The sequence below is a fragment of the Lichenostomus cassidix genome, chromosome 2, assembly GCF_008360975.1.
Source record: "Lichenostomus cassidix isolate B80296 chromosome 2, HeHo_3.0, whole genome shotgun sequence".
Classification (NCBI taxonomy): domain Eukaryota; kingdom Metazoa; phylum Chordata; class Aves; order Passeriformes; family Meliphagidae; genus Lichenostomus; species Lichenostomus cassidix.
In genome coordinates, this window is record NC_139482.1 from 43054380 (window position 1) to 43073615 (window position 19236).

The window sequence follows — 19236 nt, forward strand, 5'->3', positions numbered from 1 at the left end:
AGACTCCAGATAAAAGCACTGAGGCTCTGACACCAGCTGTGTACTGAGCATTGCTCAGCAGTCACTCAGAGACAAGGACTCTGATGAAGGTTTGCTCTCTCCTGTGCCTGAGTCGTGACTAATCACCACTGTGTAAGATGAGCTGTGAAATATAATGACTTGTTTTACCTGGCTTGTTTAAGAAACTTTTAAAATGTCTTTCTCTATGAGGTCCTTTCTTAACCAAAGGGATAGCTTTCAATAATATCAATTCCCAATGCTCATAAATAGAGCCAACAAGAAGATTTCATTATGGCTTTTTAACCAAGTTATTTCAACAGCACTGATTCAGCTTTGCAAGGTGCCACCCTGAGTCAGATGTCAAGTGTTTCAAATTCTTTACTCAGACTAACTTCTTCTGCACATTGGACTTTCTCACAGGAACCCCAAATTTAGTTATTTACACAGCCAGATTAAGCACAAATTTCCCTCAGGCACAACACTGCACAACTTGAAGAAGTCTTTGTATTTCTCCTTGCTATCTGGGATAGCCAAAGAAATAACTTTTATTTCCTAGCAACTCTTTGTTAATTCTTCTCCCAGATGTATTATTCCTGTTATACGGACTTGCATGATTGCTTAACTTTCTTTCTAGACAACTTAACTCTTTTCAGGACTGCAAAGAGCACCTAGTTTTAATAGCATTTTTCCCTTGATCCAAATGCTTTTTACACAAATTGGATCTTCAAATGCATTTAAGTGCAGAGCCCTTGGTTGCAAACACACTTCAAGCCCAGAGACACAATCTCCCAACAAATAGCAGTGGTACGTATAGAAACAGAGTGTTTTTCTAAAAGCATCCCCTGTAATCATGTTGCTATATCAAGGAAAGAAAAGTAGCAATCACACTCTTTCAAAGAACATGTCTCAAATCTTGCACCAACCCTTATGTTAACCCCAAACAGCAGCTAAGCCCCACACAGTCACTGCTTTACTCCACCCCAGTGAGATGGGGGAGAGAATCAGAAGGGTAAAAGTGATAAAAACTCATGGGCTGAGACAATAACAGTTTAGTATTTTAATAGGTAAAGCTACTGCTACCTCGCCAAGCTGGGGTGGGGATTTTAACATGCATACTAAAATGACTTGACTGTATTTACAAAATCATTTTAATCCTTGATGCATGGCAAAAGAAGCATTCTGTGGTATGTAAAATTGAGGACATAACCATACTAAGAGTATTTTCCAGTTATGCTACATGCTCTCTTAAGCTTTCCACTTCTAGCATAAAAGTACAACCTTTAAAGCACCTTTTTCACTGCTACAAAGTCTCCCAAATGAAGGATGGCAATACTAGAGTGACTAGACAGATGACTGGAGATTTAACATTTGTAAAACGTATTTTGAAGATTGTAAATTGAAATATTAGTGCACTCTAAGTATAATCCATTCAAGTCAAATACTGTAAGCCTCTAAACACCCACAAATAAAATGTCAGACCTCAATGACATTTCACGTGTGTAGGTGAATAATTAAAGACCAGTTAAAGCACAGACAGCAGAAGTAGCTCTGCCTCACAGTGTACAAACCCTGTCTCCTGCTGCATGCATTGTCCTTAGCCTGGTTTGTGACACAGCAAATTTATTCAACTCTGATGTGCTTGTGTTTGTCTTGCTGTCTATCCCCCAGCTGCTCTAGAACCCACCAAATAGTTCCCATGGATGGTGGCACACAGTTGCAGATGCACCAACCATGCCACGTTTCAACACGAAGAGAGACTAGACATTATGTAAATGCCAGTGACCTTACTCCACTCTCATGAAAAAAGGGTTTGGGGAAAATGTCACAGATACTGAGAAATCCCTTCAAGAGAACTGGTTCAGATGTATAGATCTACAGTGAGGCAAGTTTCATTCTGTCTAACTGCTCACAGTATTCTTGTTCCTTGGTAGAGCCAGTTAGTGCAATAATCATCCTCTTTGTACATATTCTTTCTGTACCACACTCACCACTCTTCAAGATTTCTTTTGTTTGCTATAGTATTGTTCAGCTCAGAGTCTATTTACATCTGAATTATACCTCTCCCTGTCTTTGTTGAAGACCTGTACCTGAAAGCAGTCAATCAAAACATAACACTGAAAAGATACTCCTATCACAAGAGGCATAATGTTATTACAGGAAATACCTTATCAATAGCATAAAAGGTCTTTGAATTTAATTAGTGTGTAGAGTAGCAGCCCTTTTAGAATTAGTCATAATAATATCTCATTATAATAGCAAACTAAATTTTAAATTACTTTTCTAAAGACTGCCACAGTAATTCATACAAAAAGATAAAGCATGTGAAAACAAAGCAATACAAACTGTACAAGAAATTCTATTAACTATTGTAAGATTCATCTTGAACAGAAAATCTTACAGCTTCAGAGATCATGCTGCAATGGCAAACCAAGAGCTTCCTGAGGATAACTGAGGTGCTGAAAGGGTTAGGCAAAGTTAGGGAGAGTTCTGTGTTCATTATTTACTTCTGCTCTGAGTCAGCACTGGAAGAAAATGACATTCACATCTAATAAAGTACATTATTCATCCCACTAATGAATTGATCAATTTCATTTTGAGGAGATCAAAGGCCAAGTATTTAAAGGTATCTAGATACCTAAGGAGGCGCACAGACATCTAATGAAATTTAGGAATTCAAATACCTTGAAAAAACTGGTCCTATGTCTTTTGCACCACAGTCAACAGTCTATTAAACAAATATTCTCATACAAACTGTTTCAGTTTAATTAATTCAGGTGCAATCATGACTCTTTTAGCCTTTCTCTAATTCAAGAGCAAGGGGATTTACAATGGCTGAAACTGAACTAATAATCAGTCAGCTTTTTCAAGTGCATAATCTGCTAATGGCACGTATTATTAAAAGCACATGAGAAACAATTATACTCATTACTGAGAAGGAAGATTTTCAATCCAATTTGTACACAAATGTGTGTATGGTAATATTAAATCTCAGAATAATACTTGAAAATGTTCTTGATGGGAAAAGATTTACATCTCTGCAGTTTTCTTCTGCTACTAGTTGAGCAAATAAGGGAGTAAAACAATATTTTAACACTTCTGTAAATTAAAAGAAACTAAACAAGGAATGGAATCCCAAATTTGAAAATAGCAAAGACCAGCCATGTTAAATAATGAAAGAAAAGCCACAAAGGCTATCCCCACAAAATACGTCAATGAGAATAACCCAACCCACAGAGCTGGAATGGTTCACAGCATTGGTGAAATAACAACTTTACTGGTTCCCATAATTTAATGATGTTGCATGCACACCTGAGCAGTAATTAAGAATGTCTTGGCAATGTGAGTTTGTTTAGTTCTTATCAGAAAATGGTTATGAATTGAAATAGTTTTCGTGAGCTCTTAAAGAACAGACTAAAATGTCTGGGTAAAACCTCAGAGGAAAAGAGTCTTTCTAAACCACCCACCTGATACTTAATTACCGTGTGGTTAAGAAGTTACCTTTGGCTATTAGAAAGTTTGAGCCCTTACTGCACTTATGATGCAATTTCAATGTTCTTTAAAATTTATGGAATACAAATCTGAACAATTCCAGTAAGAGAGGTTGAGAAGCTCATGACATATGAAGGAACTAATGTATAAACAGAATAGGATCCGGGTTTGGAGTTTTGCTGTCTGTATTGGGGTCATTTTCCCACAGCAGCCCTCACAGGTCTGTCCTGTCCATTGGTAGCTGCAAAGGTGTTGATAATACACGAGGGTTTGGCTACTGCTGAGCAGGGCTGGCACAGCATCAGTGCTGTCTCCCAACATTTCCCACCCCCATCAAGGGCCTGAGGGTGGGCAAGATCCTGGGAGGGGACACAGCTAGGCCAGCTCAGCCAAATTAACCAAAGGGTATTCCATGCCATGTACCCCAGCCACGGTCAAACCATCACACTATCCCAGTTGAATACCATGAAAATCAGACAGTTTAATTTCTGACTGTGCTTTTCCATCTATTATTTTTCCCTGTTATTTTTTTTAACATGCCTAAACCTGCAACCCATTAAATAAAAATCAGTCTATCTCCTGACTTTCAAAACAATCAGTCACAGATTTTGTGAGCTACCAAAAAGCAACAGAAATACAAAAGCTTCAGTGATTATATGGGGATTCAGTTATAAGTGATTACTTTGGGTGAGTGGAGCTCCTGAACACTTTTCCCAGGAACAGAGAAGGGGAAAGAGAATCTACTCTCCATAATTACAGACAACATCTGTAAAACCATGACCAGGGATGAACTGATTCATAGCATCTAGAGCACCTGTAGGAAAGCAAGAGGTTACCTTTTTAGAGCGGTGCCCCAAGAGAGGAATTAAAATATCAGTGGTTGTGATTTCACTACTTGTCACTACAAAGCTGTATCGGTGCCTCTGCTTGCCAGTGCCTATGCAAAGAACAGAGACTATTTAGAGTGAATCAAAGAGTTAGAGGATTAGTGGGCAGGTGCACAGCCTGATGAAGTATCCCAAGCCATTTCTGCTGAAGCAGAAAGCACAATGCCAAACCACTGCTCTACCCCAGCTCTCCCACTCTAAACAATGAGAGCTGCTATCTACAGCAGCAGCTCGAGAAGGCTGACATTACTCCCTTCCTCCCTAAGGAAGACGAGCTAAAACTAACTCATCCCTGTCATGGTTATTTTACTTTGCAAATTCAGACTTTCTTTTGCCACTTGAAGGTTACTACAAGTATTTGCAAATGTTTCCACATTACATAGGAGTGAGGGTTCATTACACCTCTGCTTTTGCACAGGAAGCCATCACTGCTGTGAGAGTGCCAAACACTAGGACAAAGCCCAGCGAGGCTTTGACAACTCCATCCTTGGAGACATTCAAAACTGGAATGGACAAGCCCCTGAGCAATCTGTTCTAATCTGTTGTGACCAGCAGATTGAACTGGAGACTCCAGAGATCCCTCCTCACTTAAATTACTTTATGATATTAACAGGAAGAGCACACGTTCCCAAATGCCTATGCCACTTCCTTGTGTGGTGCTTCAAGTAAACCCCACTAAGGTTTTGCTCCAGACACACCACCTGGAGCAATGCATCCAGTTTTGGGGTCTCCAGAGGAGGGCCAAGAAGAGGTGATCAGAGGGGTGAAACACCTCTCTTTATGGAGACAGGCTGACAGAGTCAGGGTTATTCAGCCTGGAAAAGGCTCTGGGGAGACCTTAGAGTACCTTCCAGTACCCAAATGGGGCTACAAGAGAGCTGGAGAGGGACTTTTTATACATGCATGGAGGGACAGGAAAAGGGGTGATGGCTTTAAACTGAAAGAGGGTAGATTTAGACCAGATATTAGGAATTAACTTTCACTATGTGGGTGGTGAGGCACTGGAACATGTTGTCCAGAGAAGTTGTGGATGCCCCATTGGTGGAAGTGTTCAAGGCCGGGCTGGATGAGGGTTGAAGCAACCTGGTCTAGTGGAAGATGTCCCTGTCCTTGGCATGGGGGATGGAATTAGATGGTCTTTAAGGACCTTTCCAAACAAACCCTGCTGGGATTTTATGAATCTTATTTCACAAATAAGCTCCCAATAAAGAATAATCTTTATGAGGTTACAAGCAAAACATCATACAGTTTCCTTGCTTAAATAGCTACCATATGACTGTTTAACTTTGTTAAACTCTGGTATTATTAGATATTAGTTTTATGCATATTATTAGAAATTAAATGCAAAATAAAAAGTAATAACATATTTTTTTAAATTACAGTTTTTAGTTATGCACCTAAAATTACCACTTAACAATGTCACTTTATTTAAACAATACAACACAGACAACAGAGTATGGTACATTCTCTTGATGTAAAGCTCCTTAAGAAACTCCATTTTATAAGCTACATGTATTTGCAGACCATATTTCAAGATTACGCTGCTAACTGAGATAATTTTGTTTGCACTTTCAAATTTACTATCCTTTCTAATAGTTTAGGGCTTGTTTCACCTGGCTATCATTCCATCTGTAGAGAACATATTTATTAACATTCCACCAATCTGCACATTACCAGGACACTCAAGAGGCTGGGAAACTGGAAAGCAGAAAAGAGCCTGTCTAAGTAGAAGGAACAGACTTTCAGTACGTAAAAACACAAAAATATTCCCCTCCAAGTACCTCACACTAAACCTCCTCCTGGCAAACCCTGAGGAAGAGATAATCTGCTATTTTTTTGTTTGAAAGGGCAACTTCTGAGGATGATGGACAAAACAAATCACTTTGAGGAAATGTCTCTATTTAGCAAACTGATGTTTATGTAATTACACTCAGCAGGTAACACAGCCATTTGTTCTACTGTGTTTAAATGCTGTGGCACAGAAAATTCCTCTTGATGAATCTGCACTTCACATCCAGGTATGACTGACCGCATGCCAGGATGCTGCTAACCACAGTATTTACCAGCAGAGGAACAGAATTGACTTGTCCTGGCAAGAGCAGTATAAACAAATCTTGCTGAAAATCCAGTGGGATGTCTCTAGACATACGGCTCAGGACCTAACAGCCTGCAAGTCACTGCCCTTATCACTCTCTTGAAACACAGATTTATTAGAGCATTTCGGAGGAGATTACTGACACCTTCCAAAGGAACACATTTCTTCATCATTTGCATCAAAGATCCCAACTTTCTGAGAAACTTGGGTAGGCTACATATAAGACTGAGCTCTGAATAAAGAGAAAATTCACTCCTCTTTGTGAACTTACTGTATAATCATGCTATTGTCTTTCCCAGCATTTATTATTCCTACTGATTTTGGTTTAAAACAAGTATTACATGATTTGGGTAAACATGCAGGTTCATCACACATCTAAGTGATGTTCTACAAACAGGTACAGGTAGCAGTGAATTTCTTAGAGATCAACTATTACCTACAAGAGAGCAATAGAAGTTGGCACTTTTATGGGGGGTGGGAAGGGCATCAGTCTTTCAGACTATGCCTAAAAATCTACAGCCTTCCTAGATGTCTCAGGTAAGACCTACTTGCAATGGGAAAGTGAATTGGGAAGCAGGTACACACTCTCACCCAAAAATCTCTTTTATTCAGGCATTAAAGTAACATAGAAAAACAAACTCATGTCAAAATTATCTCAAGAAAAGCCATGGGTCCATTATCGTCGTTAAAAAAAAGCTGTAATTACAACATACAGCTAAGCAAGAGTGTAAGCTCCATATGTACAGCCTGTGCTTCAGGATTTTCAATGCAGGACTCCTCACAAAGGCCTTACTTGGATGACAATTCCAGTGCTACTATTTTGTGGGGGTTTTAATTAGTTTTAAATTATAAAATGGTGAAAAACTAGAAAATGGGGGGAGGGAGCACCACGAAAGAAAGTCTAAATATGAGATCAGAGTCCTTCAGGCTACATTACTGTGAACAGAATTCACACTGTTATTTTTTCTTGGTTACCATTAAAATTACACTGCAACCAACCCAGCTGTGTGCTATTTATAGAGATCAAATCATTATAAAGACATTTATGCTACAGGCAGCAGCAGTGACATTTTTCCCCCCTTCCTTCTTTTTCAAGCCAATTAAGCAAGAAGAACATTATAATAACATTTTGCTTTGTTTCCCATTCCCCTTGGTGTTACAGGATAGCTTATGTTCATTGATTAAGACCACAAGAATTCTGTCAAACAGAACAGACTTTATAGTGCACTGTAAATATCCTAAATGCCAACATCTTTATTTTGAGCTTCCAGTTTAATAAATGCATATATTTAATATTATTTCTCTTGCTGAGAGGAGTTTTCCTCATCCAGCAAGTTCGGCCCAATAGCTTTGGGAAGAAAATCAAAGTGATCCATGTGTGTTGGGGCTGAGGGAGGAGCAACAAAAGGTGAGAAAACAGAAAAAAAAAGCATTGCAAAATCTTCCATGACAAGCTATCATGTTCAGAATACAAACTTATGTGGAAGCACTGCAAAGGATAATCTAAATGAAAGCACTTCTGCTTGTCAGACAAGTTACCACAGCATGGACAGCAAATTTACACTCAGTTCAGCAAAACTTGGCATTGCCAGTACGGACAGAGCAGAAATCTGTGTTATGAAATCCTGCATGACAAAAGCTCTGCCAGTTAGGAATGAACTGTGATACCTGGGACACTGTAGCGTCCTACCAGTCAGCAGTATGGGAATTCACTACAGAGTTGGCTATGATGACCTCTAGATATTGATCTTGTGGGTAGAACTCATCACCCTTAAATTTAGTAATCCAAAAAGTTAAGTATCTCCCCTAAGCCAGCTGTCTAGACTCTCTTGACAACTGAAAAGGAAAGAAAGGTATCTCCTGAAGACAATTTATCCTAATCTATGATAGGTGTCCCAGGTAGAATGAATCAATGGTTGGAACTGTCTGTTTCTCTCCACTGAACATAAGATGAAAATCAGAAGAGTAACTTAGTTTAAAAACCTAACTTTTGGATGACTGTGGCCCTATTTGCCACACCACCAGGCACTACTGTATGTGAATAAATTACATTTTTAAGTATTTCTTTGACTTGGAACTTGCTTCAAATCCCATATAATGTTAGGAACAATAACTTTCTCCCAAATCAGTCTATTTTCCACCACTGGTCTAATGAGCATGGGCCTTCAGTGTCCAAGACCTCTTACTGATGCTCCATGTCCTATAAGCACTGGTTGAAACTCCATTTCCTATAAGCACTGACTTGAAGCTGTACAACAGCATTAAAACAAACCAGCAGAAGTTCTCAATTATCCTGTTCAAAACACTGACTGAGAATTTTGTCATGAATGACAAATGTCACCCATCAGTCATTCAACAAAGCATCATGTTTCATATATATACAAAAAGAGAGGAGCAAGGGGGAAAAATGGCAGTGACACTTACTTGTCCAAGAGTGCACTCCATGCCACCCAGGAAATCCGCTTCCTTCAGCCCATTGTGATTGCTGCTAATGTCGTGGACTTCAAACCGCAATCGCTGCACCTCTTCAAAATAGAAGTCCACCGTGAACAGCTTGGAGAACACGGGATTTATACAGGTTCGAATCACTTCTGTCCTGTCAACCTGTCAAATTGAAAAGAGGTCACATGAGTGGCTTCTCTTTCAGCCAGTGACGGGGACAAGCATGAGCTTCTCAAATACACTTTGCTCATTTATCAGGACTGACAGCTGGGACTGTGGCCATGGACAGTCCTGTTTGTACTGTCAGCAGTTGCTGCTGTTTCTGTCCAGGGCTGACCACAAGCACAAGGCCACCTTCCCTTGCCTCTCCCTTCCAGAAAGTCTTTGGCAGAATAACTGGGAAATAAACTATAGAATAACTATAAAATTTACATCTCTAGCAGTACCCAGCCATCACTACAAAACAGCAGCAGAGTGATACAGTTTCATTAAACTACATGGAAAAGCAAGTCACAGCCCCAGTAATTACTGATTTTGGGCAATTTACTGATTAAGGAGTGGAGAACTGGATCCACAGCAACAGCTTTTCTTAAAAATATATTAATTTTTTCTGTCCTGATAAGCTGCATCACAAGAATCCAAGGGGTTATACACTGGTTATTTCTACATCTGAGTCTTAAAACTTGCAAAGAAACATCATTAAATCTATATTGCTATTTCTAAAAAAAGTGCTCATCGAGTACTTTCTAGTTCTCTTTAAATGTAGTACTTAGATTTCCTATTTTTGAAATAGGCCTTTGCTATTTTTCATTATGATGCATCATTGATGACAACATAAGCAATGAAGCAATTTCCTTTTTTCCACTCTCTTTGCCCTGGCACAGAAAAGACCTTAATAATTCTGTAAGATTAAAGGAACTGATCCTGAAATGAAGTAGGACTTGGGCACATCAGTCACTAGATAGGAGGTGGCTGGTGTGCCATGGAACAGACAAATTAAATTGCTCAGAGGAAGAGTGATGAGATCCTTTGTCTGATTCCTGATCAGGAACATCTGTTGTGCAAAAAATGACAGCCGCTTGCTTCACTTTTCAGAGTTTATAATGCATTCATCTTGCTAGTAGTTATCGGCAAGGACACAAAGAGTCAAGCTAATCAAAAGCAGGGGGAAAAATGAACAGTTCCTGGTAGCACAGATTTATTTTAGTGCTCATCAAAGATGTCAGATTGACAGCTCTGACAGCTGAAATCCTTTAGCAAATCATCAAACAGATGCTACCAGTCACAGAATAGATGCAACCCAGCATCACCATTGCTGCCTCCTCACACAGCTGTGTCAATGTGCTCTGACTATACCAGGATGAGACCATCACAAAAAGGAAAGCAACCTTACTTACAAATTCATTCTTAATGTATTTGCTTAGACTAGCTGAAAATGATGGGTTTGATATCAGTCATGCAAAGAATAATAAGGATTATATAAGGTGAGAAAGGATACCAGCTATCTACATTCAGATGTTGATCTATCTCAACATATTTTTGTTATCTCCACTTGCAATCAGTATGACTCTAAATCACCATTACTGCTACAATGAGAAATATTTCTGATGTCAGATGATGATGATTAATCAGTTCGCTAACACATTCCTGAGACCTCTTCTAAACGAAAAGTGATTTGATTCACTTGCAGAAGAGTGGTCATCTCATGAACTAGTGCTTCAGCAGACCCAATAATCAAAACATTTAAATGACTGGTTTTAATTCTTTCTTTACAGCCACAGCAATCTCCTAAACTCATTCCTTGCAAGTATATAAACTGTTAATTAAATTGCATAATTTTAATTGCTTCATTGGCGTCGCTGTTGAGCCGCTAGCAGAGAGAAGAATCCAGTTCTCAGTGGCAAGAAGGAAAGACCTTTATTGTTTTGATTTCATCATATATATAGAGTTTTCAAAGGTCACCCAGATTGGTCAGTCAGAAGCTTCCCCCTAGGCCTGATTGGCCAGGCCTGCACCGTCCAAGTCTTGGGACACTGTTTTTAATAACATCCAAACTTTATCTTTATTTATAAAACACAAAAGGAATTCTCATGGGAAAGACCTGTGCTAGCCACACATTGGTACAGCAGATCTCAGGCAGTAACTGAAGTTTCTGTTATTGTTTCACCCCATCTGTTCTTTGCTGCTGGAAAGGGCTCTCCACAGTAAAACACATCAAGATTTACACTTGCACTCAACACAGGTTAAATATGTGGCTACTCAAGGATTAAATTGCCTAAAAATGGAGGCACAGGTCTGCACACAGGGACATTAAAAATTTCAGTCCCACACAGAGTTAAGATATTGTTTGCTTTTTCCAGCCTGTGACTGACTGACAACCTTCCCTTGACAGACGCCGTACTGAAACATAGACATTTCACTGAATTTCCCCAGTCTTCCCACATTACTGAGGTGACACATCAAGCCAGCATGTCAGAGCATGCGGTTCTGTGAGAAAAATCTGTATAGAAAGAAGCAATGCCAACAGCTCCACAAGCAATATAAAATTCTTGGTGCCTCTCTCAGCCGTCAGCAACAGCATTAACCCCATTAGTCTGCCTTGTCTCCAGTTTGCTCTGTCAGCATATTTCACTGTTACCCTGCTCCTTTGCTAGAAACTCTGGGAGTGTCCTCAGCATGGAAAGTCTGGCTCCATTTTCTGGCTTTGATTACTGTGCAGCAGGGCTAAGCACTGATATCCAGCTGGAGTCACTCATGAAGAAGAAACACTAGCAAAGAGAATAGTTCAAAAAGTTACCCAACTTTCATGGAACCCTTTGGTTAGAAGATGCTATATAAACACAAGGTATAATCTTCATTTGACTCCTGTCACTTTGTAAAGGCTGTTCTTTCTTGAGTATTCCTGCTCTCATATTCAGTCATAAAGCCTTAACACTCTCTTTAGAAATGCTGAATGAGCATGAAACCTTAATGAAAATAGGAGAGAATAATATTGCTAAGTACAGTTTCATGCTGACAACCATGAAAGACTTCATGATCTACAGGGCTGCAGACGCTGAAAAAAAAATACTGACTTGATTTTGACCACAAGTTGTGTTAATACCTGCAGGACCTGCTTCATTTCAATCAAAATACAGTGTCATGCTCCATGCTAACCCAAAACACAGGTTCATAGCAGTGTGACAAGATGTCAGCCTCAAGCCATTTGCCCTTAATCCTGCTGTCACCCAAAATCACCTACAGGACTTCCACTTATATGGAAGATGAAGGTTCAAATGCTCAAAGAAAACACAGTTTAGCTTTGTCCAGCCTCATTAACTGAACACTCAGGAAGTTACAGCTTCTCAGCATGAATGTTTTCCAAAACATAATGATGAATACTAAATCTCCATTACTTTTGGGGAAGACAGCTTTAAAGTCTCACAACAGTATGTTACAAGCGAGTGGAACTTATACTTTTGGTGCTGTTACAGAAAACCCTAATCCTGATGACAGGAGATTTTTCCACAGGACATAGACAGGGGTCATGCCCACAACTTTAGGATTTGCTGATGCCTGACATATGAGGTTAGTCAAGTTATTTTGGGACTTTGCTGGAACAAGGAATTTCTCCAACTCACTGAAGCAGAACAAATTTTCAAAAGAAACAATTGACAGCAACATGCACCTTTGGGCTGTGTCAAGAGGCAAAACTGACCTTAAAAACAGCAGTGTTCATCTGACACCATGATCCGAACATCTGCTTCACGGTTCAGCTTCACCTGCACTTCCCCTTCAAGGACAATTTAAACAGAGAAAAGGACTTACATCTTCACCTCCTGGGACGGACTCACACTGCTTTCCCTCTTCATCTCTTTAGGACCTTGTCATTTCACAGAAGGTGGCACCCTGCTGAGTAGCCAGGATTACTTGGCAGGCCCATCTGGATGCAGCCACCCTGTGAGCCTTCCCTTGGGGAACTATGAGTGACATACAAACACCAGAGTTGGCATCCACAGTGCAAAGTGCCAGCTCAACAGCAGGAATTAAAACTTAGGAAACAGGCCTTCCGAATCCTCTTGTCACACCTGTAGGAAGTTGGAACCTGGGTTTTCTCTCTGTACTGTTGACATGAATGGACAGTTGTCAGAAATGTTTGCCTGCTTCCCTGTTTGCCCACCATCACTGCTGAAAAACTGCAAAACTGTCTTAAAGAAGGCTCAAAGGACAGATGAAAAAATACTAAAATTCAGGCTTCTTACGCTGTTTATATCTTTTATCTGTGAGCTGCTGAGAAGCAGTGAACTTTGGAGAACTGTGATAAGCATGGTAACTTCAGTGTGGAAACAGTTCTTTATCCTAGAAAAAAATTCACTGACAAAGACATAAATCAATGGTTGAAGTATGAGCTGAGGATCTCCACTTCATCTTCTACCATTAGTTGAGAAGTAAAGCTGAGGGAGAAGATCGATCTGAGGGGGATTTTTTATCTTCTTCTACCAAAATTAGATGAAGTATAAGCTATTGCATATACAAGGATGAACAAAGATTATGTAGAAGCTAAGTGTCACCTGGAATCTAAGCCTTTCAAATGATCACAAAACCAGCCTTCTCACTGTGTCCTTGGGAACTGGGAAAATGGGGAATTATCTGCAGGACCCAAAGCTCTGCACCTCAAGGCCATGCTTCAGGGTTTAGCACAGATGAGTTAAGTGGAGATCTCCATGTCCCACACAGAAAACTGGTACCTATCTGCTCTCCACTGTATTTCCAGCAAACATGTAATTAGCACAACAGAAACACATTTTCACCAGTTGTTTCTTGGCATCTTTGAGGTGAAGAGCGGCCAAGGGCCATGAAGAATTTACTGTCTTCTCAACAAAAGGACATTTTTTGGGGGGAAAGAAGTTCCTTTTGGTCTACAGAACTACGTCTGAAAATTTATATAGGTGCTTGCAGTTCCTTCAGTGTCTGTAAAAATCTAGTTGGAGAGCCATAAAAATGCAAATTCCACTAAATAGAGAATGTGTGTGCCACTACATTCAGACCAGAGTGTGCTTTTTGTGGCTGTTATATTTTTAGCAATTTCTTAGTCCAACAAATTGGCGCACTGTTCCCTATGCATTTTACAGGCCAACAAGGGAAAACCAACAGGCTGCATTTTCTGTAGAAGTCATTAAAAATGCTGATTAAATCTAGTAGAATCACATTTGTCAGCTGAAATGACAAAAGGTACAGAGGTGAAGGGGTAGCATTATTTTTAGGCCATCTGAATTTTAACAAGACTGAAAATTTCCATGATACAGTACCTTACATGAAAATTTGATACCAAGCAGAAAGCAATTTACACTTTGCTTGGTGGTTTCTGAGAAAGTTATTAATATGTTTTTTATTATTAACAGTGCTTTCACAGCATCACATTTCTATCCCACAAATGATAAGTTATTGCCAAGGTCACCATAATTTATAGCCCTTGTTTTCAGTTTAATTGATGATCGAAAACAGTGGAAAGAAATTAATAGATCTTTAATTCTTTTCAGACTGTAGACCTCAAAGCTGAACAAAATCTTCTCAATGTCAGCAGAAACCTTTTGCCACAGGCTGGCTTCAAGAGAAGCATTTAACATGAACAGTCTAAAAATTATTTGCAATTATTTTCTATTACTTGTGTATCCATATAACTATGAGATAGCTTGTAAACCTTTAGAGGTTTACAACCATGAAGACCTGCTTTCTAGCACTGGAAAACTAGTATCTAGAAAGAGCCCAGACAACTGAAATTACAGTAAAACTATCATTATTATTTCTTAGTTGGAAAGTTCTTCATTAAGAAAGCCCACTTCTCTGCTAACAGCCACTGACTGACCTCTGCTTGATTGCCTTTACTTTCTCAGTTACTTCTCACTGCTCTGAAGCAGGAAACAAATAATTTATTACATTGACTATGTAAAAATTCTTTGAGAAGTTCACAGATAGAGCTGTCTTTTATGCTCCTAGCTTTTAAAAGAAGAGAGAAATGTGATTGTTGATAGGTATTTGCGTATGGTTTGTCTCATTCACTCAGAAACAAAATCCTCAATAGCCATAACAGTCACGGCACAGTCATTCCACATCAGCACTTGAGGGTCTGTACTGAACCTTGGCAGACTTGAAGGCTATGCAGGTTTCAGAGTCTCATCTGAGCAATTCCAAGATTTCACAGTTACAAAACATGAAAAAACCTGTGGGTGCAATGCAGGTTAACTACTAGTGCCAAGCAAATTATGGCACCATTGTTAAGGAGAAGAATGGGGAGTTTCACAGGATTGGAAAGAGCGACGCTCAGTCCCCAGCATGATGAAAGCAGAACCTGAATTGGCTGAGATCCCTTGTGCCAAGGGAATCACAGTTTTCTGGAACAAAAAAGATCTCTGAGGAAGCTACAACAGTGCCCTTTAATTTTCAGACTATGTGCAGTTGTTGTAATTGATTTCCTTGCTAAATATATTTTTTCTAGGCTGCGTAAAAACACTGGAAAGTGCATAGGTGGCCCTCCCACTCACTGTCCTTTTGAAAAGCTCAAATACAAGAGAAAAAAGAGCAAGGGCTCTGCTAGTGCATTAATGCACACTCACAGTGTTCCTGACTGCACTAGTTACCTGATTTTAGTAACTCTCCTCTGGAAAGAAACACCTTTATTTCATTCAAATAGTTAAGAGTTAGAGAACACCAAGTTTTTTCAGCTTAATGTCATGAAACCCAAATATTTTGGACCAGAGTGATAATTTTTAGTCACTGTATAAACTGCTATGAAAGCAAACAGTTTAAAATTGTTATCTTGTTGGGAAAATATATAATGTAATTCCCTTGGATTTTTAACTGTTTTCCTCGTAAAATGGCTTCTGGGACTCCAACCGCATCACAGGGAATGAATCATACCTGTTGTGTCCCTAAGGTGAAGAGATGATCAGGTATTTTACACAGAAAGAGTGTGCCACTGGAACATGAACTTGGGTTAAACAAGAAGTCAGGTTAAACAGAGGTTTGACAAAAATTTTGCTGAGAAAGGTTTGAAAATAAGACAGCTGCTCCTGCTGGACACCAGATCAAGGTGTCTGCTCTGATTTAGACCAGAAACACTAACTTTCATCCCTCACATCACTGGGGACCATCTGAGCCACCAGGCCACTGGTTATTTCATGTGGCTCCATGTGCAGTCTGTTTTCTATACATTATAAAAGATTCCTTCTCCCAGAGAAACACATAGCAACCATGTCTCACCACATCACTTTAACATTCTCGGCTAAGAAATGCCTTAAAATTTAAAGAAAATAAGAAAAGCCTTCAGTTTTCTTGACACATGAATGCAGTGCCACAGCACTGGAAGCATGGGAATGCCAGCTGAGCCCCAAAAACATCAGCCTCACCATGGAGTGTGTAAGGGCAGGAAGGGACACCAGGACACAGCAGTGCCTCAGGGTCACCCTGTGCTGCTCTGCCAGTGAGCCCCAATTACCAATTGCACACACACACCTCACTGACTGATCCCTGACCCAGCCTGGTCTCTTGGGCTCTCTGTCTCAACTCTCACTCTTCTCCATCTGCCAGATCCATAGGGAGAAGCATTAGTGGGAAGAAGCGATGGTGAGCTTATGGCCTAGCCAGTCAGGCTCAGGGATGATGAGGAAAACACATCAGCCAGTTTTAATTTGCCTGCTGTGAATTTAGATTTCACATAAAGCATGGAATAGCTAAGAACTTCAGCCCTGACATTTCAACTGAAGAAAAACATAAATGCTGACACTTTTCTGAGCCCAACTGCAGAACTTTTATAGGGAAAAACTGTTAAACATGGAGCTTTTTCCCATCTATTGACCTTGGATTATAATGGAGAATACTTCTTGCACCAGCTGCTGCACTGTGAATATTCAAGCCAGTTTTGAAAAGCCAGTTGCAGAACGTTTCAGTGAACCTGAAAAGCACAATGCCACTTTAGAGCACATCATTAACACAGCTTAAATTAAGGTCTTTCCAATGAACAATGATTAACTGGACTGAACAGTGAGAGGACCATGATAAGGTAGAGAGTCTTTTTCAGGAGATATTTTACATTATCTTACATTTAACATGGGAGCACTTATAATTCTGAAATTTTTTGTGTAGCATTTAGAGTCCTGCTAGCGATAAGAAGGACAAGTCTGAAGAGAGAATGTCAAATCAGGTATGCATAATAGATTTGGGAAGCTTCTTGACAAGGAGTGGAAATTCCTGTAAAGCAGCACAAGGATTTAATTTCATAGATTTAGCCTCCAGAGTAGGCTCCCCACTGCGGGTCAACAGGTCTCAGTCTTTTGGCCCTCACTATCCCTGTACAGGGGAGAGCTCATGCCTCAGAAGGAGAGCCTTTTTATTGTATCCCTGCTTAAGCCACAAAGTTTTCTTCATGATTAGCTATGAGCTATCACTCAGAGCTGACCTAACACTACTCTTGGGCACCGAAAAGTTTAGGCTTGCATTTCCAAAAAACAAGTTTCTTTTATAATCTCTTACAAAAATACACATACAGTCCGTGAGGAAGCCCAACAAACTCCATGACTCCCTCTGCACAAAGCCTCTGCACAGGAGCTCACATTCTGGAGGTCACACCTTCCAGAGTGGCCATGCCCATGCACCAAATTGTGTTTTGGAGCAGGCAGCAACAAGAGGGCTGCACTCTTGTCTGCATGAGATTACCTCCTGCAGGGTCATTAAATATAAACAAGCAATGATTATACCAAAGTCCTATGTCTTATTCTGCTAAGATTTCCGAGCCTTAACAATCACATAAAGTTGGCAACTACAGAATTTTTGGAATAAAAGATTGCATTTTCTGAGGTACTCAACACATCCTGACCCAGCCATAAGCAACACAGAAGGACCTCACAGAAGTCACTCAGTGGCAGGAGATATCCATGTGCTGTGCTCCCTGCATATTTAACAAGTGCTCAGCAAACATCACAAGAGCATAATGATCCACATCAACTCATTGGATAAGGTGCTGTAACTCACTCAGATATGAGTACACTGGCATAAGAAAGAGAATTTTTTCACTGAAAACTCTTGAATGCTACCTCCAAGCTGAGCCCTGAAGCCTGAATCCTAGACCTTTCTTTACTTTATATCCCAAACACAGCCCAGACATTCAAAGTCTATGATCGTTGCCATTTACTATTCCATATCCTTCATTTGATCTTGAGAGCTTCAATCAAATCTTCTTAATTTACATGTCCTGAGGACACAGGCTTTCTGTAGAGGACAAAGCTGGCCTTGGAAGTGGCAACAAAAATATTCACATACTTTACCATTTAGCTCCACTTTCAACTTGCCACGAATGGCTAGCAAGCAGTTCAATGCCTGGCAGCTGTCTGAAAGTCAGAGTACTACGCAACCATTTGGAAGCTCTTCAGCCATATATCCTCCATACAGTTTCTCTCACAGTTTAGAAAGTGAGCCTTGGGAATACAGGTCTTCACTGAAGCAGTTTCAATTTCATTGTTATTTGGTTATTCATTTTTAATCTGCTTCTATGGAGAAACACATTTTTGTTGATTATTTCTATGCAAGAAGATAGTCTTTTATTAAGGCACGTATCAAATACTTGGCTGCTTTTCCCCATACAGATGATATTTTAATGTCTCCAGATCAGCTAAATTTTAAGTTTTTTACTTTAAAAGGAAATTGTTTTGAATATTCTTTTGATTCACAATGCAATACCTGACCTTGCCTGCATGACAGAAAGAAAGAATGCTCCAGTGGAAAATGCTTTAAAATGTTCTAAGTACCTGATGGTTGAGTTTTTCAAATGCCATTTCTTGGGAATCCTCTGTTCATGAACATAATACTGTACCTCACACAATTAGATTCTGCTACATCATGTGCCTACAAAGAAATTAATTCAAACTTACTCTAATCAGGATGCAAAGCATTTATTTGCTAATTCCACCTTTCATTACTCCAAAACTAACTTGCAGAATTAATTTTTAGTACAGCCAGATAATCTCACATCCTGGGCACCAGGCTTCTATAGCACTTACAGTCATGTTTCTGCTTTTTTTGATGTCCTGAAGGTACAAAAGATTAACAAATATGTTGCAGTGCCAGTTCATTTGAATAGAAGGACAGATGTTTGCAGTTAAGCTTGCAAAGAAGTGTGCATGGTGGCACAGGATTGATCAGGAGAGAAACCTGGCATTATAAAATTTCTCAGGAACTTACCCATAACTGAGAACAGAGAAACATCAGGTGATGGGATGATCTTTGCTTCCTGAGTATCAGTAGGGCCACATTACACTCTGTAAGAAATCTACTCTGCTTCAATAACTTGCT

General features: G+C 39.7%; 1 protein-coding gene across 3 annotated transcripts in view; it reads right to left on the reverse strand.

Annotated features, from left to right (window-relative positions):
* Window positions 1-19236, reverse strand: part of CPNE4 (copine 4) — a 239332-nt gene that overhangs the window by 99516 nt on the left and 120580 nt on the right. For all 3 annotated transcript variants that reach the window (XM_085051259.1, XM_085051260.1, XM_085051258.1), the window contains one exon: window positions 8896-9075. In XM_085051259.1, coding sequence (XP_084907385.1) covers window positions 8896-9075 — 180 coding nt within the window. The remainder of the gene's footprint in view (window positions 1-8895; window positions 9076-19236) is intronic.